This window comes from Lepidothrix coronata, unplaced genomic scaffold, assembly GCF_001604755.1.
Source record: "Lepidothrix coronata isolate B3197 unplaced genomic scaffold, Lepidothrix_coronata-1.0 Scaffold69, whole genome shotgun sequence".
Lineage (NCBI taxonomy): Eukaryota > Metazoa > Chordata > Aves > Passeriformes > Pipridae > Lepidothrix > Lepidothrix coronata.
The window spans coordinates 3626550-3650659 of record NW_016690249.1 but is presented as its reverse complement, the minus strand read 5'-3'; the positions used below and the strand labels follow the sequence as shown (position 1 = coordinate 3650659).

At 33.5% G+C, this 24110-nt stretch overlaps 1 protein-coding gene across 5 annotated transcripts in view; it reads right to left on the bottom strand.

Moving 5' to 3' along the window:
• The window catches only part of NBEA (neurobeachin), a 485382-nt gene that overhangs the window by 251430 nt on the left and 209842 nt on the right, over window positions 1–24110 (bottom strand). For all 5 annotated transcript variants that reach the window (XM_017818603.1, XM_017818604.1, XM_017818605.1 and 2 more), the window contains 2 exons: window positions 21787–21914; window positions 2625–2686 (listed from right to left, as the gene is read on the bottom strand). In XM_017818603.1, coding sequence (XP_017674092.1) covers window positions 2625–2686; window positions 21787–21914 — 190 coding nt within the window. The remainder of the gene's footprint in view (window positions 1–2624; window positions 2687–21786; window positions 21915–24110) is intronic.

Sequence of the window (24110 nt, the reverse complement as noted above, 5' to 3'; positions counted from 1 at the left end):
TTTTTCTTTTTTTTTCTTTTCTTTCTTTTTCTTCTTTTCTTTCTTTTCTTTTTTCTTTTTTTTCTTTTTTTTTCTTTTCTTTCTTTTTCTTCTTTTCTTTCTTTTCTTTTTTCTTTTTTTTCTTTTTTTTTCTTTTTTTCTTTTTTTCCTTTCCTTTCCTTTCCTTTCCTTTCCACATGAGTTATCCTCATTTGCTACAAAAAACAGCTTGTAAGATCCTAATTACAAGTTCTGTTAGCATTAGGCTGGATTACAATATTTGTCTATCTGCCATTCTCTTCTTCTAACCATCTTATGTATTAGTATTTTTGTAGCATTTATCTCATGTTTTAGTTTGACAGATAGTTTAAAAATGTAAATAGAAAAAACCCCCAGCATTTTCACTGCAGATGAATAGAACTAGAGACTGGTTTGTTCACACCTATAGTATAAAAGACAATATTCTGTGGAGATGCAATTGTACACAAGCAATACTCCAAGAGTTAGGAAGGTGAAAGGAGATTACAATTTGCGCCATTGCAGCCCCCTGTTGACCAACTCCTGCAGTAACAATTAACATCACCAACACCACAGCATTAACTCCTGAAGTAATAAATGGACATGAGAAGACACAATCTTCCTTATTTAGAAGACAAGAAAACAACCCTGAAGTATCAGATGGAGTATAAAAACTAAAAGCTTGCAATTTCCCCAAGTAATTAGGTAGGTGGAATATAGTTCTTCCAAGCAAACACTGAAGAAAATAAATGTTTGAAACTTCAAAATTATTAGGCTCTTCAAATTATTACAGGTATAAAATGCATCTTATTTTTAAAACAATCAAATACTTTGAAATAAAACCCAATGTGCATAATAGTCATAAAAATAACAAATTGATTTTAGCTGCATTTGTTACATAGCTTTACTGAGATGTCTAAAGAAAAAGCATTGCAGAAAGAGCTTAAATTTCTCTCTCTTCCTTTCAATCAATATTTGAGGCAAAGTTTCATCTCTAGGGCCCTTAATGGCAGGAATTCCTGGAGCCAGCAAATGAGTAATGTTAAACCTATGATTAGATGATGAGGCCATCAAAGACACTAGACCCTAATGCTACATTCCAGTTTATTCCTGAGAATTGCAGTAAAACCAAAGGCTATGGAAGACAGGACTGTAAGTTATTCCTTCCCTCAAAACAAATGTTTCAAGAGTTGCTAAAAAGAAAAATAAAAAAATTGCATGACATGAACATAGAGTTCAAAAGCCTTAATGGATCTTTGGGAATTTTCCTGGAACCCAGGACTTCACCATTAGGTAACAAATTTTTCAAGTGCCCTGCTAGAGGAGGTTTGAAGTTCAAATCCCACCGAGGACTCCTGCCAGGGATGTATTTTTCTTTTACTTTTCCCTAACTGATATCCCTCTAAAAGAGGAAGGAAAAAAGAGAAGAGAAAAAAGGAAAAGAAGATCTAATGATTTCCTTATGTCACAAGCTTGAAGAAATGCAGCCTACAGACTGGCAAGACACAGGTAAGTTGGAACACCCTTCCCCAAAATCAGCTGTAAATGTTTATTATTTTCAGATAGATTCCTCAAAAGTAGATCTTAATTTCAATTGCCCCCAGAAACTCATTTGTTTTCAGTACATTTTTGGTGTATGCTCTCAATGTGCAGCAGTGAATGCTCAAGTAAAGCTATAAACAAGTAATTTTCTTCAATAATAATATAATAAGTAAACCTGGGTATTTTATACACTAATTTGGTTTGAGTTGAACTGGTATTATAATTCTGTGGGGAACCTGGTAAATGAAACATTGTCATGAGATTTGAGAGAATTATAAAAACTTGCAAAGTTATTTGGATCTGTTAGGCCATTGTATTTTCTTATATTTTACAAAATGAACAAAGTTCTCAAATGTTTGCTGATAACCTGTAGTTTAAAGTAAAAGGGTATATATACGAAATTAGCCAATAACACTTCTGTTAAAATAAAAATTATTAAAATTGAGATATAAATAATCCACAGTGTGAGAAATTATTTTTAGCTTTGAATTTTTTATTTGTGAAAGCAATTCAAAGCGTTAATTGATTTAGATTTCTGAGAAACGCATTATTTCTATGCTATAATTAAACAGAGAATTTTTTGAATAGAAATATTAATAGAAATATTCTGCTTCTGTCTGTTTTTGAGGAACACCTAAATCATGTTGCTCTCCTTTTTATATACTGACAGCTACATAAAATATCCAATCAGTTGTCATGTATATCAAAAGTAATAAAGTCAGCACAAAGTAAAATTTTTAAAATTACTAATTAAAAGACAGATTTTGACATAAAATTATGACAACAGTATTATCCTATTCACATATTCTAAATAAGAACAGGCTTGAAAGAGTTCATACACAGGAAAAATGCATCACGTACATCCATACACTTTTAGAAAACAAATGCAAATATGCTTTGTATACCCTGTGAATACAGAAAAACTATGAAATGTATATTTTAAAAAAATATACAATTTATATGTTACCAGAAGAGAGTAACTGAAATGTTAGAGTGAAGTAAACTGCAAGATGCAATTATTAGGCTGGCAGCAATCTAGCACTAGGCAAAGAAATTAATACAATCAAAACTGGAGAATGTCTTACCTGTGAACAAAGCAGCATAACCAGTTCAACCACTGAAGTACTTGACTTCATACAAACCAGACCTGCAATAAACAGTCAAAAGTGAATTTAAAAGATATTCTGCTATTATAGCTCCGTGGTTTCTGAAATCCATAAAATATGTATAATGTATATTTTTTATCACTCAAACACACTGAAACAAGTTTCAAGCACAATTAACTGACAATTTCAGATTCAAGAATACTTAAATATTCAGAAAGCATCAAAGAATCATCTGGAATAATTTATACCAGTTCAGGACACAATGTTTGTTAATGAACTATTTTTGGCCTTCAGCTTAGTTCACTATTTAAATAAATAAATAAATATTGGTATAATCCAAAGCAATTTACTATATGATAAACATAAATAAACAAACTTTGAATATTAAATAATCTAAATTCTTATGAATAAACTGATCACTTATTAACAGATAGAGAAAAAAAACTCTGCTTAGAAATTGTTTTAATTTTCAGATGGTAATTGATTATCCTGTAACTGAAAGCTTGAGTATTAATGAAAGAGGCCTTCATGTGAAATCCTATTTTTATTAAACTCACAACCCATAATTTGTAGGGCATATTTCTTAAACCAAACCTTGAATTATGGACTCTAACTATTACTCATTGTTTTGTAATTAATTTAAATGATATATACCTAGTATAACTGTCACTATGAAATACTTGTTTGCAGCTTTGGAAATGTATATTTACTTTCTGAGAGAAGGATGTCATATCTAATTATTTAAAAGATGCATTGTAAGGAGACTAGGATGAAATTTCACTTCTACTGTTAATTTTATATATGGTAGGCTCTGTTATCTAAAATCATCTAGACATTGATATCATGCTTTAGGGCATGAAAACACTCTGTTTGTGTTATGAAAATGGTAAATTCAAAAATATAAAACTCAAGTAAGGACTAAATAGGAGGCTGAAAAGCAAACTGATGTGCTTTAAATAGGTTTCTACCAACACGAATTAGAGACAAAAGCACTCCTACATAATGGCACGTTTATTTATTTTGGCCACTGGATAAATACGCTTTTGTGCCCATTTTGCTAACAAGCCCATCCTTATTTTATAGTAACACAGAACAAGCTGTAAGAAGCTAGTAGGATTACATTCTATCAGATACTGTGCAGTTAATGAAATAAGAGGCAGATGTGCAAAGCTCATTTAGGGAGACAATTGCTGTAATTGATCAGCTATTCTTATGCTCAAGTGCTAGAAGATCAGAAAGATTAATGAGATACTCATCACCTGCAAGCTACCTCCACTGTTTGAAAGCTGACAAAGAAAATCCAAACAGAAGACTGAAGTCTACAGTTAAACCATTGCAGGTAGCACAGACATATCAAATATTTCATCACAGAATGTTGTCTGGTGTATTATGAATTCACCTTATATTTTGTAAAACTAAAAAAAAAAGTAAAATAAATAAATTACCTTTCTGTCATCAAAATCAAACTTCAGGTGTACTAAAGCATGACTAAGGCAAAATAATGCTCTTGGAAACGTATCCCCATGCTACAATCTTCTAAATTTGTACATGCTTTTACTTCTGATTTTACATCGAAAGAACAAATGTATCCAGAATAAGCACCATACACAGTTATGGAAAAACCAACTAAATTACATAAAAATGATTATGCACCAGCAGTAATTTCTTTGCATCTTCACCAGGTTTTCAAAAAGAAAACCTGATACAAGTATATCCTTTACAGAGAAACACAAAAATTATTAGTTTATGCAAAAATTAATTTAATTAGAAGTTCTTAACTGTCAGCTGGCATTTTTACACTACCTGTGTAGCCTCAAAGAATATAAAAAAGTTTGGAGTGTGGACCAAAACAAACATGCCCAAAATGGCACAAAGCTAGAATAAATACTCATGATTATCATCCAGAAAACGATGATCCAGTCCTAATAACACAAAGCTGCAGACATGAGAAAACATAACTGTTTGAAGGAAGTCATAATTAACTCAGTGCAAAATTATATATTTACAATAATAAGAGTTTTTATATAATCTCTCTGACTTTTAATAGCTTAATGATTCTACAGGTTCAAGTAAACTGGTCATCTGACCTAAAATTGATGTCTTATCACTATTTCTCTGGACATTACTTGATAATTTTTGTATATCACATCTAATCAACTGCAAGCTTGGATGCAGCATTCCAGCATTGGAAAGGAGAATTAAATTCCTTCTGCTGAAATTCATGAAAAGAAAGAGAAGGATACAGAGCTGACAACTAGTTAGCATGTCAGCAGGCCCATTAGTTGTAACCAGTTCTGTAATTGCCTGATGAAACAACCCATTGATAATAGCCATTAATACCTCTCATAAAAATGACATTCTAAGAGGCTATTTTTCATGTCCAAAAGAAACAAATAACTATCTTAGAGACTGTAGCACTTTTCACATATGAAAATACAGAGTGTGATAGCAAAGCCTCATAAAGGAAGTTCATGGTGTCAAAGATGTTTGCCTCAGTCTATAGCATAAATTAAGCGTGCAGCACTCTAGCTATAAATAAGCAAAACTGGGAGTAGCCCAGACAGAAAATGGGGAGTCCCACACATCTTGATGGGTATGAAAAAGGAAATAGAAACAGAAATACTTTCTATTCATCTTTAAATACTCATACCGTAAATCCCTTAAAGTAAAACAGAATACAGAAATGTGAAACATTCATAGCAGAGCCACCATTTCACATTATAAGTTTTTTACTTATCTGCCCCCTAATCCCACTTCAGAGACTCCTTCCAGTCAAACCACAAGGGAAAGTGTGTGCCCTCCATTATATGCTTCAATTCCTCCCCCCTAGCTGCTAAGGGTTCTATTGTGCTTCTTCCTATTTTCGCTTGTTTCTGACTGCGCAGATAATATTTGAAATAAATAACGATTATTTTTACTGTTACGTAAAACATAATCTCCAAAGTCTACTTTCAGAGCTGTTGTGCAGTCAATAGCAGAGAATGATAGAAACAGATCAGACCTAATGGAGGACAGATCCACTTCTGCCTATTAGGAAAACCTGTCAAAATGTAATCACTGGTTTATGAAGATCCCACATCATCAAAAGCTGCAGGAGTAAGTTAAGGAAGAATCGCAATCCCTGTCCTGTTTAACTTTTCCTTCATAGACCAGAAAAAAAGATAATAATTTTAATGCTCTTTTGGTTTTTAAATTTGTGCCATCCTCTCTTCTAGGAGTCCAATTTGTGTGAATTGCCTCACTGCTTTTGGCATGGCAGAGGAATTAAAATAATTTCCTTTAGTAGACAGTCTATATTCTAACAGGCAAAAATTAAAAAAAAAGGGATAGAAAAAGTTCTGTTCCCATTTTACAGACAAAAGAGAACACAAAATGGTTAAGGTATCTTCATAAAATCAAATTGAATTTGTAGTATAAATCAGAATAAATATCAACTTTCTAATTAATTTCCTAAGTCCCAAATGCATTATAACTGCATTTATTCTTCCTCTCTCTGTTTTACAGGATTCAACAAAAGATTTTTAGCATGTGCAAAATTTTATTAGTTTTAACATAATAAGAAAAAAACAGATAAAACCCTTTGAAAAATAATGGCTCTGATTGAAGAGAGCACACAAATTTTCAGTTCTCTTCCCCCTCCTTAACTCTAATGAGAAAAAGTATTCACAACTCAAACTAAAACTGTTGCCTGCATTCTTCTGCTGCAGATAAGTTCTTCCTATACCATCTGTACCAAATGCCATTAAGGAAGCTAATGTAATTACTAAAATACAAGTGGATATTTCCTGCATACAGCAAGGTTAAAAAGGTCACTGTTTAACTGAATGGAGTACGTGCTTTTTACATTGGCTGTTCTCAGTACTTTTCTTCATGGTCTATTCTCAGTCCTTTAAATATAGCCATCAAAATTCAGGAATTTGATGGCAACAATGACCACATATATGGATGCAAAAACTGGGAGCATCAAGTGCATGACCTTGGCTAATCTGGAATAAATGATGTATGCCTGCCAATTATCTTGAAATGCTCTGGTTTACTTGACTTCTTTTTCAGTGTTCTTCTGTTGGCCCAAAGACATGATAATTATTTCTTTTCACTATGACTTATTAATGTCTAAAAAAAGATTAATTTCAGCTATACTGTTTTAGTCATGACTGTGGCATTAATGAACTCATGGGTTCAAAACCTCCAAGTCACCATGTTGAACTAGTCAGCATGAATTTCCATTTTGAAGAAATATAATGTAGGCTGATAAAATCAATTTTTAAAAAAATCCTTATGAAATAAGATCATGGGTTTGAACTCCTTTTTATTATTATTAATACAATGTGTGTATGAGTCTAACTTAATACCACCACAATTTCATCTGGTATTTATCAAGGTTTGCCTGCATTTTCTTTCAATGATTTTACTTTGTGTCAACTTAAACCCTTATTGGAACTGGAATCAATTGTAATATTAGCAAAACCAAAAGTTAAATGCTTTTACAGTTCATGTTCAACTAAGAAAAAAAGATGCAATTAACAAACCTTTAGAGCCTGCAGAAATCTTTCACTCAATTATAGCTTCTTCTTATCTGAAAAATCTCAGGTATGGCTAAATAAAAAGCTTGAGAAAGTTTAATCCATTTAACCCAGTTCACAGAGAAAACTTAGTCTTTATTATTCTTGTATAGCATGTCATCAAAACTACAGAAGCTTTGTATAGAAACGAAAAGCTTATGAAAAAATAAACACATGCTGTTATATCCATTATTTTATTAACATGAAAGTGTGTTAAAGGTACCTAGAAATGAGCAAAAGGACCTTAAACTAGAAAAAATAGAAAATCAGAAAACACTAAAATGCTCCTTTGTAACTTGTATTTTTGTAAGGTAAGCTATTTTTTATTTCCTAGTGATATCGTCCTCATCTACTTTAAACAAAACCATATTGTTTCAAATTGTTCACTACAATTATGGGTAACTCATACTGTGATATCTCTGTGATATTCAGTTACTTCTGTGCCATGAGACAGAATAGGTATATTCTACCAGTAATTACCACTCACAAATTGTGTTTTCATTTTTGATAGACTATTCCCTTATACTTTGTTCAGCGTTTGTTAGAAATGGCACAACAAAGTTCAAGGACATTTCACACTGATGACAGAAACTAAAGCATGTTTTGGCTGTGAAAGTACTAGGGAAAAAGTGATAGTGGTATTTTGGTTGGAAATGTGAGTTTTCCTTAATACTTATTTGTTCTTTCTAACCATGTTTCTTCTGCCAGCAAAATCTGGTAAATGATTCCTTGAAATACCTTTCTAAATCCAACTTAATATCAAAGAAATAACCTTGGATTCCTTTTTTGACCATTAAAATTATTTGGATAATTTAAATCCACATTATTCCCTCTTTTCCATAGGCTGTCACTCAGAGAAAACTAGATTCAACTTAATATTTTTAATCAATTATCAAATTGCTATTGAGTTCCCTACAGATCTGAAAAGAGAGAGTATGGAGAGAAAATATAAAGATAGGTGAAAGTAAATGCCAAGTATGTAAAACTTATTCTGAAACAACAGATGTTCTTATTCCAAGCAAAGCAATTATTAGGGGAAAAAAAAAAAGATGTGTGTTAACAGAATGTAAAGTTTTGGAAGATTACACTCAAAATTAGTTTTAGAACCATACATATGTCACATATTTTGTAGACATTTAAATTACACTAATGGTCTTAATTTACGAAAAGCATATTTAAGATTCAAAGAAAGTCCGCAGATGGAAATCACAGCCAGGTTGCAAAATAATTACAACTTTGCTTTTACTAGATGAAAGAAAACACTATTTCAAAGAACATAACTCACTAAAATAACAAAGTCATGGTTATGGATTTAACAATCCCTTCAGCAGCCTTGACTGACATTACCACCAACTCTAGGGACCATGAAGGATGGCTGTATTAGTACTCCAGACAATTCTTTGTATGTGTAGATCTCCTTTACAGAACAGAAGAGTGACATAGAAAAACACAGTGAATGTGAATTTGACTCAGTCCTTTTTAGTTCATCAAGACAGTTATAATTCTTAAAGGATTTTTTTATGATGAAAGACACTGCACAACACAAGCAATATTCTTTGTATCTGGTACCTGGAAATCTAGGAAAGGTATCATCCAAGATACCAAATGAAATACTTTAAAGATATTATCAGAAATCTTTAGGACTCACATCTTAAGATAAACACCTCAAATAAACAGTGACAGATCAACAAAACCCTCCAGATTTTAATCTGATCAAACCCAACTCAAATGGCTCAGCCCTTTTAGTCAAATTTGTAAAATAAAACAGATCTTATTACTAGGATAATATTTAAAAGAATAAGAATGTTATGTAACATTTTCTTGAATTATTTTATTATAGTGAGAAAACCTACACTTCTTCACCACTGCAGTTACTAAAAAGGAATCTAAATGCGGACTATAAAACATCCAGATGGAATCAGAGAATGGCAAAACCCCTTGAGAGTATACCCACAGAGAGAGGATTTATTATAATGTATACATGATTTAGTTTTTAAAATTACAGACTTTCATACTGTAATCCCATGAGCTGTAATGATATTGACAAAACTGATGCTGGTGCCACAGTACTCTGAAAAGTCCAGCCCTATGCAAACCTGTGGATTTTTTGACAATTTTCCATTAGTGTAATGGGATGCAGAAATTTTCATTCATCAAATGAGAAGGAGATCATTTCATCTATAAAATAAAAGCCACTTGCACTGTTCAGTTTAATACAGTTTAACATTTTCAAAACTGATCCAGTTTTTCGTTTAATGCCTGTGGTAATTTTTTATTTGGCCAGTGGTCCACTGGAATTTACTCAATATATGCATTTGTGTTTCCCTGTCACTCTCATAAAACAGTATTTCTTTGGTCAGATCTCTTTCCAAATATCTGGTTTGACACAGTGAAGTAAGATGCTTATCCAATTGCTATACTAGAACCTAAAATTTACATCAATCTATCATGCATCAAGGGGCCTCTGGTGGTCTAGTGGTTAGGGTGCAGGACTCTCACCGCTGCGACCCGGGTTCGATTCCCAGCCCTCCGGGCAGATGGAGCTCGTCAGCCTTGTGTGGCAATCCATCTAAGAGAAGGTCACTCTAAACAAACCTACGTCCTGGGGACCTCACTGACACTGTCCAAGCTTGCTCGGCCCCGGCAGATGAACCTCAGGATTAAAGGGTGGGCTCAGTTCAGCGCACGCTGGGTCTCACCTAAAAAATCCACTGCGCAGGCTCGAAGGGTTAATGACCTTTCCCAAATCTTCGCTCGCGAAGACTGGCCATTATCATGCATCAATTGAAAAATTGTTCTAATCAGCATTAATAACACAAAAATACTATTTTCATATAAAAGAATTTAACACAAATGTTAGTTATAGGAAAACAATTCCTTTTTAAATTTAGGTGAAGCATTTTTTTTTTAATGCTATTATACTTATTATTTGCTAAATTTAATTTTTAAATGAAATGTATTTCCTTTTCCTAAAATCCTCTTCTAGAGTTTGGGTGAAAACATTCAAACCAGAGATCACACTGCACTGCAGCTGATCAAATTAAAATATCTCTAATCATGAAAATGTCTATAAAATTGAACCACTGCTTTTCTGTTGAAGTGTACTTCAGTTTCTGGTAGACTTGAGTAACTTATAAACATTTTATTTCTGCAGAAGCCTGGAAGAACTAAAAAAACCCAACCTACAATTAACAGGTTCTAGAAAATCCAAACCTCTTATTTATCTAGAAAAAGAATCTCAATGAAAAGCATTTCATTTTTTCCCCCAAACCCAACAGTCCACTGTGAAAATCAAAAGATGATCAGGAAAGTCTCCTCATTTTCCTCTTTATACTAAGATATTATTCAAATAAGTGGCTTAATGTTTTGAATAAATTTCTGCCACAGCTGCTGCCCAGGATATTTTATTTCAATTGAAGAAATAATTAAAAAAAAAAGATAATGGGCAAAGACCTTCAAAAGTTAATTTAAAATGCAAAAATTTAAAAGATTTTTCAAATTTTGTCATGTACTATTTTCCCAAGATGTCATTTCTTTCCTGATCAAGCTGCTAAGTTTATGATTAAAGTTGTAGAAAAATTACTATATGGAAACAAGTGATACCAAAGAAATATTCACATATTCAAGAAATCGCCACATATTCAATACATCTGGAAAAATGCAGCTGTTCTGAGATTTTATATTCTACTGATCCCTCAAAATTTTCTCATTTAAATGAAGAAAAACCTACCCCTCCTTTCTATTTTTTTCTGTGTCCTTCACCTCCTTTCAAATCTGTGTTACAGGAAATACATTTTCAAAGTTTTACCTCAACAGTAAATTATTTTTAAAGAACTACACGAGCAGAAACAAGAATATTAATTTCACTCACTGACACAAGCAAATGTTTATACTTCATACCTTCACTACACCTATGGTGCTTTCTCCTCATCTCAAGAACCTTTTCCAATTATTTCTAAAGCTGTCAAAAGTGATACCCTGGGCAAATTGATCATAGGTATGACCTCAGGAATATCATTATTTCTGGAATTACTCAATGTTATGTTTTCCTTAGGTATGAATTTTTATTTTTACTCCTGAAGTTTATGAACTTTTTCTTAGCTTCAGTCTATAAGTTTTTCCTATTTGATGCCCTGTTTTCTGCGCTTATTTATTCTTTTTTTTTTGTTTCTCTCCTCTTTTTGTAAACATAGGAATTGCCTTTTGTTTTCTTCTTTCTACTATTTCCTTCTAGTTCTTTATTATATTCTTTCCTATTATTAGGGGAGGTACTATCATCATGGCATGACACAACTGCAACATGTGTGTGGTGAATGATAAAAAAGGATGGTGAGAAAAGGTTAAGTTGCACAGCAATAAACCCACTTACTCTTTACTGGTCCTCCTTACTTCCTTATGGCAACCGTGGGGCCACACTGAGTGAACCAGTGCAGCCACAAATGGGAAGTATAACAGAACTTCACAGAGCTCATGCAAGTTCCTAAATTTCTAAGGTCAAGATGATCATTATTTTAACTAGGTGTGATCTCCTGGATAGCAAAACTAATTTTTGTATCTAGTTGAGCAAACTGTTGGTAAACTAATATTTTTTTCATATGATAAATGTTTTCTGAGAATTTGATAACAAAGAAGAAAAATATCTCCCTTTCCAAGGTGAACTTTGCTGACCTTATTTGGCAGCCATCAGATCTTACTCCTAACCTGAAGCCCTACTGACAAATGGTAATCATTCTGAAACAGTGTCTCTCAAAACAAAGAAACATACCGCAGTCATAGATCTCTTGAAATAACTTGTATTTCTCATGTTTCAGTTTTCTTTATTTACTTGACAGTAACATTGTTATGGACTCTCCCTAGACCTGCTTTGACATCACTTTGCCGTCTTAATTTGACATATCACAACTGTCTCTGTTGTCTGACAAGTTCTTTCAGCATGAGGGTTTCTCATTGCAAGAAAATTTGCAGACAACAAGTATAAAGAGACCAAATCATAAAACTCCATACACCATCAAACAAAAATAAGATATAAGAGAATAGATGTTTAGCAGGTTGGAGGGGTTTTTTCTGAGGGACATAAAATGTAACATAAAGCTATGCTGAACACAGTAAAGATACAGTATCTTAGTTCTTGCAAAAACAATCCCAGGCCTGAACGGAGTCTGTTAATATATAGATAAATCAAGCTTGATGGTTCGTTAACATTTATGTTATAATTAACATTTCTTTCCTATCAAAAAGGGCTCTATAAACAAATATTTTTTTAAGATTCAAGTGTAGTTTCTCAGGTTAAGTCCAGAGTTTGTGTGCAATATTGCTTTTCTAACCCTTAAAAATTTTGTCACTAATTAAAATGTTTCTTTCTGCATCATAAGAACAGGTAATAAGTAGACACAGAGTTAAGGAATATAGAAGGAAAAACTGTGACCAGCCCCAGTGAGATGAATTTTGTAAATAACCTGTACATAGAGCTCAGGCTGCATGGAGAAAGATCATTAGACTATTCATGAGAAATACATCTTTCAGAGCAAAACATGATACAGAGATGTCATTTGCACTCTATAGATTATCACAGCTAGGTAGTTCTCTGGAAAATATTCCCGGTATAATAAAGTAGATTGATTCCACTTTTAAGCCTTTAGAGGACAAGGGGTGGGGCAAACACCAGCCTAACTGTTTCAAGTCCAAAATCAGGCAGAGTCCCCTGCTGAGTTCTGAATGATGAATTAAGTGGAATAAGAACCAGAGAACCTCTGCCTGTGGGGAGCTTCAGTCTCAGCATGAACATCCTGTAGATACTGAATACCTTTTTGGCATACCACCTCGTTTTTCTTTGGACCTGGACAGTGGAGGAGAAAGTAATAAGGGTGGAAAAGGTGGTTGTTCTCAAAAAAAATAAATTTTACAACTTAGTCCAGTGTTACCATACAGCACTGCTGTATACCTGATATGATGAGTCCACCTACAGGTTGTGTTACAGTAGTGCCTGTACATGTTAAGAACTTTCTCCAGAATCTTTTAAAAATTATTTCCTTGAAATAACTTTAAATATGTCTCTTGCTACCTTTTTTTTATTGTTGTGGTAGGAAAACTTACTAAAAAGAAAATTACTTTCCAGTAAAGCTGAAAGTTAGAAGAAGAAAGACAGAAGGACACTTGACCTGGATGGTATTACAACAAAGATGGACTATGAAGACATCAGAGAGGGTATTCTTCTAGAGTTCTAAGGCAAAAAGACCAGTCTTTTCCAGGCCTTATGTCTTGAAACTGGAATACAGGCTACTAGTTTGAAAAAGAAACTTGTGAGAAAGCGGTTAATACTGGTGAAGGTAAGTGGGACACAAGGATCACAACTAACTCCTTTTCTTGCTCTTTAAAGGCTCTAGTATTTTTGTATTTTCTTATGCACTTTAAAAGAACAGCAATTGGCACTCTTTGGTTTCTAATAATAAAATTTTTATAGTTGCACTTTCAACAGTTATATAGTAACTTCAAACCTCTAGTGGATTATATATTTTCAAGGATGACTTTCAGAGCTTCTTTCCAGCAAACCTGACTACTTTACAGTTACCAGCTTTTGCTTTCCTAAGTTCATTTATTTATTATTATTATTATATAATAAAAATATAGGAGAGAGCTGCACTCTCCTAACTGAACTTTCCAATTAGTCTCACATTTTCAGTAATTATTTTTCTTCATTGGCAATGCAAAAGAACAACACCAATTTCTGTTTAATGGGAACACCGTAAGTTTTGGCTTGTAAAGATATCTTGATTATTAATCAATGTAATAATGATAATATAATCAACAACATATAATCTGAGTGCCAGCAATTTCTACTCTTAAGTTACACTGGGACCACACAAGTCAAAGACAGAGGAGAGGGCATAAGCAGTTAACCTCTGTTCCATAGTCTAATACATCTTAGTAAGTGTCCAACTCATTAGACAGGGATCGAGTGGCTCATATGTGTAATTAATTATTGGCAGGTTTACTTTCAAAAAGGTGCCAGATGCTATGCATTTCCTTGTTGCTATCTGGATCTCTGAACTATAATGTTTCCTGCCATGTTAAACATCTGTTCAGAACATACTTCTGCACACAGGAACTTTAGTAAATCAAGAGTTAAATCTTCAAAATCAAATGTATGTGTATCCTCTTTCTGGTGTTTGTAATGATATCCCTTTAAAGGTGTCATAAAGGAATACTATGTGAAAGAAAAATGTTCTGTAACTGATGTTGGGGTCATTATAGTTTGAAGATTTCAATGTGGATAAATAACAGAGACTTCTTTTTTGGCACCTGCTCTTCAGTTCTCCTCTGAATTGGCATCTGTCTTCTCACTACTAGCATACTCTGAAAAACCATGGAAGATGCAAAGCTTTGAACCTTGTCTGTGCTGGAGCATGTGTAGATAAATAGGCAGATTTGAACATCCACTTAACACTTCAGCATTTCTTTGTTCCTATCATACAGACTTTTGGAAAACTAGTGTTGTTTTCTGTCTCTCTGTGTATCTGACTGATTGATACTTTTAGTAAAACCCATGAGTAGTTCCAAAGTGTGTGCAGAAACATGAGCAAGCTGTGGAGCCTGTCATTAAGACACTATGAGCTAATCATACCAATCATAGCGAGAGAATTTCTTACAACAAATTTCTGACATGGTTATAAATCGCAGTTTGAAATTCATTAACATTTTTTCCTGTTTATGAATGGATTACAACATGTGTGGGCAGGATTTCAATCAGCAGCAGTATTTTAAATTATATCCATTGGAGGATTTCATGCCCCGTTTCAAAACGACCCATTGTTTTCCTCGTGATAAAAACCTAATCTTGCCAATTACTTGCAGAAATTCATAAAGTAAAAAAGGAAAATATATGAACTTTACACTTACTGAAGAAAATCATTATCTGTAATTCATTACTGTTCCAACCTCTTTATCTAAACAGGGCTTATTTTCAGGCAGTAGTGTGATTTCTCTGAGATCTTTTTGTGACTGTTTACAGAGAAGATAAAAAGAAATTTATGAATAGGAATTCTACTAGCATAAATTCAGGAAACCTCTTATAGAAGACTAGGTCAGGAAATTCACTGGATTTATCTGCACTGTGCTAAATATATAGCATCACCTCTTCCTAGACATAAAAGAAGGTATACTGAGACACCCAGGGCACATGGAAAGGAAAGACTGGGATGTGGCAGGGCAGAGAAGAAATACATTATGAACTCCTTAGCCTTGAAAACAAATTCAGAGTTCCCGACTCCATGAGATTCCTTATCCTGATTTAACAGAGTGATCATGTCCAGGGAGACACACATAGAAAATGACATTAGCCTGACCTCTCCGCAGAGTTTTAACATTCACCTAGATTTCTAAAAGGGATTCTCTGATGTCTAATAGGGTTGAGTTCTACCACTCTCTCAGTCTCCCATTATCAATCGCTTTCCTGTTCCTTATGCTGCAATACCCATAGTATTGTACCAATAGAGTATATTACACAGCTGCAAATAAATTGGATGAGATTTTTTTAAGTTACTATTCAGTTTTCCATTTCTTCACTAAATGTTGATGGCATATCCCACACAATAGTGCAGAGCAAATACTGAATCTGATTAAGAAACACACATGTAACTACTGCCTCACCCAAGAAATTATAGGGTATCTTTTCTTTAAACAGATATTTTTATTTGTGAATACTGTGTAAAAATCGCATCTTTTAAGCAACCTCTGTTAAACTGGCTGAAACTGGTCAACACGTTGAAAAGTTATCAAGAGAGTTAAAGGCTGATCCTCTTCACCCAATGTGATCAACACTGGCCATCTTTGATGCCTCAAGGGAAGATGACATATTCCCAACTGCATCTACAGTTGAGATGCAGTCAACTGCAGAACAAGGAAAAAAACCCACTCTTTTTATTGATTTCTGCAGGTGGTTAGCTGGCACTGAGGTACACCTGTCTATGACCATGTGAACAGATGCAGTGATAGCAATGTTAAGGCAAATTAGGGTTAATGCAGTCTATCATTCCTTGCAGGATATGGCACAGAGAAAATGGGGGTTCACAGGCTCCAAACCCACAAAGAAGTTCAAAACCATCCTGCAAACACATGACATTTTTCCTCTTGAGAAGCCGGTTTGAAGACTCCATTTAGAAAGAATATTTAAAACATCATAAAGACTACAAGTAACATTGATCACAACACTTGAGGGTAAGCCCTATTGAAGTTTTCCATTATATTTACCCTCATTAGGCATTCTGTTGGTAGAAAGGCTAAGACATCCTGTAGTATTTAACTGCTTTTTATCTCTTCTCTTTGGTATATTGAACAAATCAAGCTCTTTACATTGTACTTTGTGGATTTTATCTCCCTTCCATCAATCACTGTTGTGCCCTTCTCTTTTGTTCTCTCTGCAATGTGTATGTATCACTCCTGAAGTGCTCAGTACAGAACCAGACAATAGGGGTTTTACTGAAGTTGTGCACAGAAATGAAATCACCTCTTCATCTTAGGCATTGTACAAATCTTTGTTGCCTCAGCACTGAGCTAAGGAAGCCAAGTATCCCAATTATTTTGGTAATCCGTACATTGTTTGCGTGATTTTGTCTATCAGCTCCTACGCTGCAGGTATAGTCTATGTTCTTTGCTCCTAAGAACTGGACTCAGCCTCTGAGTGTGATGAAATCTGGCTTTTTTGACATATATCTCCAATGGAATGCCTTTGCTTCTCATTTTGTATATCTCCATCTAAGCATTTAGTTTTGCCAGTAACAATTCTGCACAGTAATAAAGACTGTTAATAAAAATAGCAAAATAGGATCAAAAAGTTGGTTATAGAAATTTCAGCAATATGAATAGCTTAAGGTTTCATTTGCATGCTCTTAATTCCAGCTAATACAAATTTTAAAATCATAACATTATTTATTTATTCCTTTCCCCTCTTACTTGATAATATTTATTAATTTATTTCTTTTGTTCAGAATGTTGGCTACATGCTGTGCTGCAGACTGGTAGAGCAATTACCATGAGCCTAATTAGTTGAAAGAAAGCATGCCTGGACACACAAACAAAAATATTTTGGATGTGGCAGAGTAAGATAAAAGAATGAGAGAATCGTATGTACAGGAGAAAAAAAGTTCTGCAAAAGCATGCATTTCCCTACATTATAGCAGCTGTGCTCCTGAGCACAATACAAAGGTTCTGAAAAGTTTCTTAGAGAAACCAAGGGCCATGTTAAGCACCAAAAAAGTAACTGTTCCCCAGAAAGTATAAGGGATATTTCCAGATTACCACAGTATCTTAGGAAAATGGTTGCCCTGGTTTTCCTAATGCAAAACTCAGTATTGTTCAAGGAAAGAAGAAACTAATCTCAATATTGGTAGATGCTACAGTGATGTCACACTTGTCTTTTAAAGCAGTGTCATTTAGCACTCAAGTTCTATCTGTGGTTCCAAAAGGAATGTTTTGGGCAATTTTTCAATTGTTTCAAGAAGCCTCCTGTCAAACAACATTCAAAGCTAGTCCATCATCACTTCTACTGAATATTTTCACAGGGCCATGTGGTGAGTTAATGAGGAGAAGCAGATTCTGCTCCTATCAGTGCAAAACCATTCCCTGTTTCATTTGACTTGAACTGTGCGTGTATTAGAAACATATCAAATGTAAGCCAAAGAATTAGTAAGACCTCTTTTGGAGAAGGGCTACCTGGCTACCCAGCTAATGATATAGGAAAATAAAAGCATTGGTGATATTTGTTCGGTATCTTACTTAAGAGAAGGGAAAGCATTCGATGTGACTATGTTTCAATCGTGGACCCATTCTTACAGTTCAAGACACTCCAAGAATAGCTGTAGTGAAAATATTTTTACCCATCTGTGCTTGACAAGAAGAGGATATAGCTTTTCTTTAGTCTACAGATCAGATTACATTTGCCTGTAACATTTTTGCCTAAAAGCTAGAATGTTGTAATGCACTTTACATGGAGGGAATTTGCAGACCATATGGAAACCAGAGTTAGTGAAAACATATCTGTGCAAGTGTTAAATGGAACTCCACAATGAGCACTGCTAAGCTCAAATATGTGACCTACACATATTGCATGTTTGTTTCCAATTAGTTTCTATATGGACGATTTTAACCTTTGCAACTTCTGTTCTCTGAGGCATTGAAAGAACCTCAGTTGATGAACCACAGCAGCATTGGGCTGGTTCTGGTACACTCTGTTTGAAGCTATTTGCATTCAATTGCAAATCAGTCCTTTTTAACCCATCGTTGAGGATATTTTCCAGTTTAAAAATATTCTCAGAACTTGATTAAACATTTGAAATTCAGTTGAGTGTGATACATTTGGAGAAAGAACTGGTTTTGGAAAAAGGAGCAAGTAACTATTTTAGTAATTAGTAATTTAGTCATTTTAGTAAGTAAATACATGACTCCTCATCTATATATTTACCAATAAATATATTCTGCCATGTCAGATTACTATTTGATAGGGTTCCTCTGCTACCAGTCACATTTGAGAATATACATGAATAAACAAGAAAAATTAACAATTTTGAGTATGAGTGGTCTTAGTTTTTGGTCAAGACTAACCAGATCATTGCAGCCTATTCATTTCAATTCTAATCAAAGATTAAGAAGCCACTTAGATATTAAGTATAATTTACTCAAACAATAAATCAGCCAGTCTTCCATGGCACAGAATGATGATACAAGCTAAAGGAAGATGAAGTGGTAGGATATGACTGCAATATTTTTCACCAAAAGTTTGATGCAGCTGAACTACTACAAAAAGGTGAAATCATAACTATGTTATACGCACATTTCCAAAAATATATTAACAATACGTATCTTAAAGCATCAGATATTCTGGAAAGTTTGCATAATTAACCTGTTTTAGAAGAATTAAAATGAATTTTGTTCTCTGTTCTATTTTATTTTGTGCTCTCCAGTGTGCAAAACCTCAGCTACAAAAGTGTGGATATTCTTACCAATTCTGAAAATTATTTAGTATTTCTTACACAAACATGCACAAGAGCACTAGAGAGGGCTTCAGGAAAAAGCACATGCCTGACAGTGTTCAGATTTTAGCGAAATCTGATAGGAAAGACTTCATACCATAAGGAGGTTTTGAAAAACAGCAAAGGAGGGAAGGTATTACTATGTGTCGAGCTTGAATAATCAGAAAAAAAGGACATGCTTCAGAGAACACAACAGATAGTTACTTTTTTAATAGTGATCAATTTGAAAAACAGACAGTGCCTTAAGACTTAATTATATAAAGTTTATTTGCTCCTTTTTGACTGTTATAACTAAAATCTTTACATATAAAGCAACAAATTAAACTATTTCATATAAAACTGTCACGCTAATTACTGCTTGCCAGTAAAAAAACCCAAATTTCAATTATCAAAGCCCCACACGATTTCAATGTACTCACGTATTTTGAATAACGTCACTTAAAACCTGTTTTGTAGAGTCATTACCTGGAGAGCACTTTCAAGTACTTCAAGGACCACCACTGGCTTTCAGTAAGCAATGACAGGAAATTTCTCAAAGTAAATCAGGTATCAGACTAGGAGAGAATTTAGAATTCTCTTTTAAATTCAGTTCAGTTGAGATCAAGGGTCTCATACAGGCAATGAAGAAAGAAAATTTGAGAAGTATACAATGACTAAAAAAGCATCTCTATGAATTCTTTGCTACGAAGTAAAAAAGCAAAACTATTTCATAGGGAGTAAACAGAAATTCAAGTCCTACAATGTAAAAATCTATGATGTGCTTAGATTTTTTTCTGTACAGATTATTATTTCAATATCTTGGAAGGAAGGACTAGTTTTTACAAATAAGGAATGAGAGAGATGATTGAAAAGAAGGTTAGATATAACATTAAGGAAACGTGATGCAGAGGACACTACTTGTTTTGGAACTTGGTGTTTGGTCTGTAAACAGTGTTTTCTGAGACTGAACTGGGAGGCTGAGTCATAGATGGGGCAAAATCTGGAATGGCACTCCAAGTGGTTATCAGAAGCATGCTACAGTCAATGTAACATGTTTTCTCTGGATAGGCAGTGAGATAAAATACTGCTGTACAGTTGTAAGGTTCCTGTGGCCTCTAGCTTTTCATTCTTTGTTATATCCTGGGAACTGTTGTAGCCTTGTTCATGCTATGAATCTGACCAAAAGACAAAATTAGAACAGCACTGATGAAGAATTTTTTTAATCTATAAATAAACTCAGGTGAGACCAAGACAATTTTAGTTGTATTGTATAAAAACTATAGTACCATTAATCAATTGCCAAATGGAAAAGGATAATGCAAGGATAATGCAACCAACTTCACAAAGAGATTTAAGAATGTAATCCATCAAATATCTTACAGTCATCCCAATGTGCATCTCAGACCATTAACTTCAGGTGTCATTAAGTGAGAAGTGCAACTTACTCACAGCTATAAAATTAACACTATAAAATACCTGAAACTTCTGTGAATTACTACACCATTCCTTGGTATTATTAAATAATAGTATTATTAAACAATAAGAAGAAAAAAAAAGAAAAGGCTCTTTAGAAGATTTCAGTTACAAGATGCAAATATTTCTAGTAACAAGGGCCAACATTGTGAGGAATAATAACTGAGTCCATAGAAAAACTGTACACTAATGTTTACATAAAACATATGAATAATAGAAAGGGTTTTGGAATTTGAACACAAAGCTTTATTTTCTTCTGTGTAGATCTTCACATATTATAAACCTTGCCATAATGAGACTTTTTCTCTCAATAAACAGCACTACTGTGTGTAAGAACAATCCTGGAAGGAAAAAGTTTACTTGGCAGAATATATTCCTCTGAATATACGATGTGGGAGCGGTGCATGCTCATTCAAATTCCGCCTTCACTGTTTTAACTGCATTAGTAGTGATTCATTACTTTCTGCATGAGATTTCCATATTTGGACTTTCTGCATAATTTCTGCATTACTTGCTGCTTCATTTATGAGGCAAATTTTCTAACTATGAAGTATTAAAGACAACAAATAAAAGCCCTAAAAAATCCTTGAAGGTGTTCAAGGATACTTTTCTTTAAAAGTCTCCACTTTTTATTCCCCTCTAGGGGCAACTCTTTATCTGTCTGTGTGAATCAAACAAACATACCTCAGGAACTAACATCCCTACCAAATACAGATACATTCATCAATAATGTTGGAGCAGGGTCTTCCTTTTACTTTCTCCTAACGGAATTGATTATACTTTTTAATTGTATTTTTCACTATTTTCTCAAAGTCAGGCTGAAGCACTGAATTATTCTGAAGAGGGAAAGGCAAACTATAGAGAGGTTTTTGCATTCTAAGCTACAGGATGTGTCTTTACAGAGCAATCTCAAGGAAAAAGGGGTTCCAAAATTACCACTTTTAATTTCTTTGAATGAAATGAAATGCAAGGAATTGAAATCACAACATATTAAGAACCGATTATTTATCAAAAATAGTTACATAAAGTCTAGTGAAACTGAAAAATTGTTCATATCAGAAGACTAATAGTTAAAATAATATAATCTTATAACAGAAACAGTACCTTCAATCAATAGCTCTTGTCCATGACTGCCCAACAATGTTCGGGACAGGAAAGGGGCAAAATCAACAAAAATTTCTCGCAGGAGAGGGGCCACTTTTTCTAAGGCTCTTTCAAGCTTTGCAGTGATACTGTGAAAAAACAGAGACCATTATTAGAAGAATATTTCATAATAGAAGTCAAAAATTATTTCAAATCATACCTGTTTTTAAAAGTTGCCATAAGCTTCTTCAGAAAAGAGGATGATCATAATTTGTTTAAACGTTACAGTTTTTAAATGGCTTTAAGTAAATGGAAATGCCATGTCAGCAGTGTGTTACCCTCATAAATTCTACAGCATTTGCAGAGTACTCCAGAACAAGTAAAATTTTTACTCTCATTTTTAAACATGACAAGAAAAATGCCAGATATTCAAATTAAGTCTATCTCACCTATCTCAGCTTATCCACATCTCATAATTTTATATACATTTGAAAGCTTGAAAAGAGAGCTCTTTTATTCACCCAAAACAATCACAAGCAATTTGCTTTTTTGTTCATTTAGTATTGCAAGGAAGTATCTGAGAAAGCATTCTAGCAGATATCAAGAGAACCAATATACTTTTCTTCAACTTTGAGGGAAAATGATCGCTTTGCCTTGGCATTTATATTTCTCTGCCTGATGAGACTATTTGAAGCATGGTATGGTCCTTAATTTCTCCTTTAGTTGTGACTTCTGTTTGCTTCTTAAATACCAGAAATAATATTTCTTTGTCTGGGAATACAAACCTAGCAAAAAGTATGAGAACATCAGCATGCTAAGGGTTGTATTGTTTAAGGGTCTTTCTTCCCTTTTAAACTTGACAGAGTGTAACACTTTTGCCCTCTGGAACTCTTATGCCAAGGTTAAAAACCTGAGGTGTTATCTTAAAGAAATAAACTATTACTTTAAAATGGAAATGAAATTACATACATATCCTAGTCTACTAAGAATTTTTGCTGTTCTTTTTAAGACTGCTGGGTTTTCATTGTGTTTGCATTATGGCACCAAAATATTGGCATTTAAAAATGCAGTTATAGGAAGAAGTAACATTTATTGACAGAATCTAAGAGAATGATCACTGACATTTAAATTTTATACTTTATCTACTATCTATAAACACTAAATAAATGTAGACATTCTAATTCAGATCACGTGAAGATCCCTACATTTAAAAAGAAAGCTGACATTATAACCACATTGGAAGTTTTCCTTCATTAGCATAAAATTACTTTACTGAACTCCTATAGCTTATTTTCTTTTAGTGTGCTGCGTTTTGATTTGAAATTCAGATACTGATTTTCTATTACCCTAAAGGATGGATTCGTATCACCAGCCTTTGTTTTAAAAGACTATTTGAAGTAAATTTCACTGTGGTAAAGCCTCTAGTGACAAAGCTGAAAAAAATTCAAATTCAAATGTTTTTAAATTAATATCAATTTTTATTTAAGAAGCAAGTAATATTGGAGGTGTGGATATGCTATTAATCAACACCTTGGATGAGCTACTAATAAACACCTTATTAGCAAATGGGCAGCCAATGGATCTTGTTTACAATGGGCACCTTAATGGTCAATTTGGAATAATATTTTGTGAAAAAATGAGATCAAAGGTTAGTACCTTTAAAAAATGCATATCAAAGGACAGAAATTGATATTTTAATAGAGAAAGAAGAAAAAAACGCTTTTCCTTGGTGCATTTACATGTTGAAAAATGACTAGAGTTCTGGTCCTACAGTTCCAAAAAGAACAAGCAAAAATGAAGAAATAAATTTACATAGATACCCAAACAAAATTTTTCAGGGAAGCAGGTGGCCCATCCACTACTTTTCCTGTACTCATACATACAAAGGAGTGAGACTCAGCTGATTCTACAGCCATTTCTAACTTTTATTATACCTTATAAAGTATACTGCAATCATAAGGGAATCCCTATGGAGATTAATGTAACTATATTTCGTGTATGAACTAAGAGATTTTAAGGGGTTTCTGTAAAGAAATAATATTTTGATTTTTCCTCTCCATTTCTGGACATTCAAGGCAAATAAACTCTTAATAACTTCCAAATTCAAGATTATTTAATTCACAGATTAAAGGCAACACACATCTGAAAATAAGCTATATATAAATATATATAATATATATTATATACATTATTATATGTATAATACATATAGTATACATTCATAATTTATATATATAAACAATATAATTTATACATAGAAAGGTGATAAACTTTGTCAGAAAAGATTGAAAGACCACAGTAGCAACATCAGATTAAAAGAAACACTCTTAAAACTTTGTGAGCAA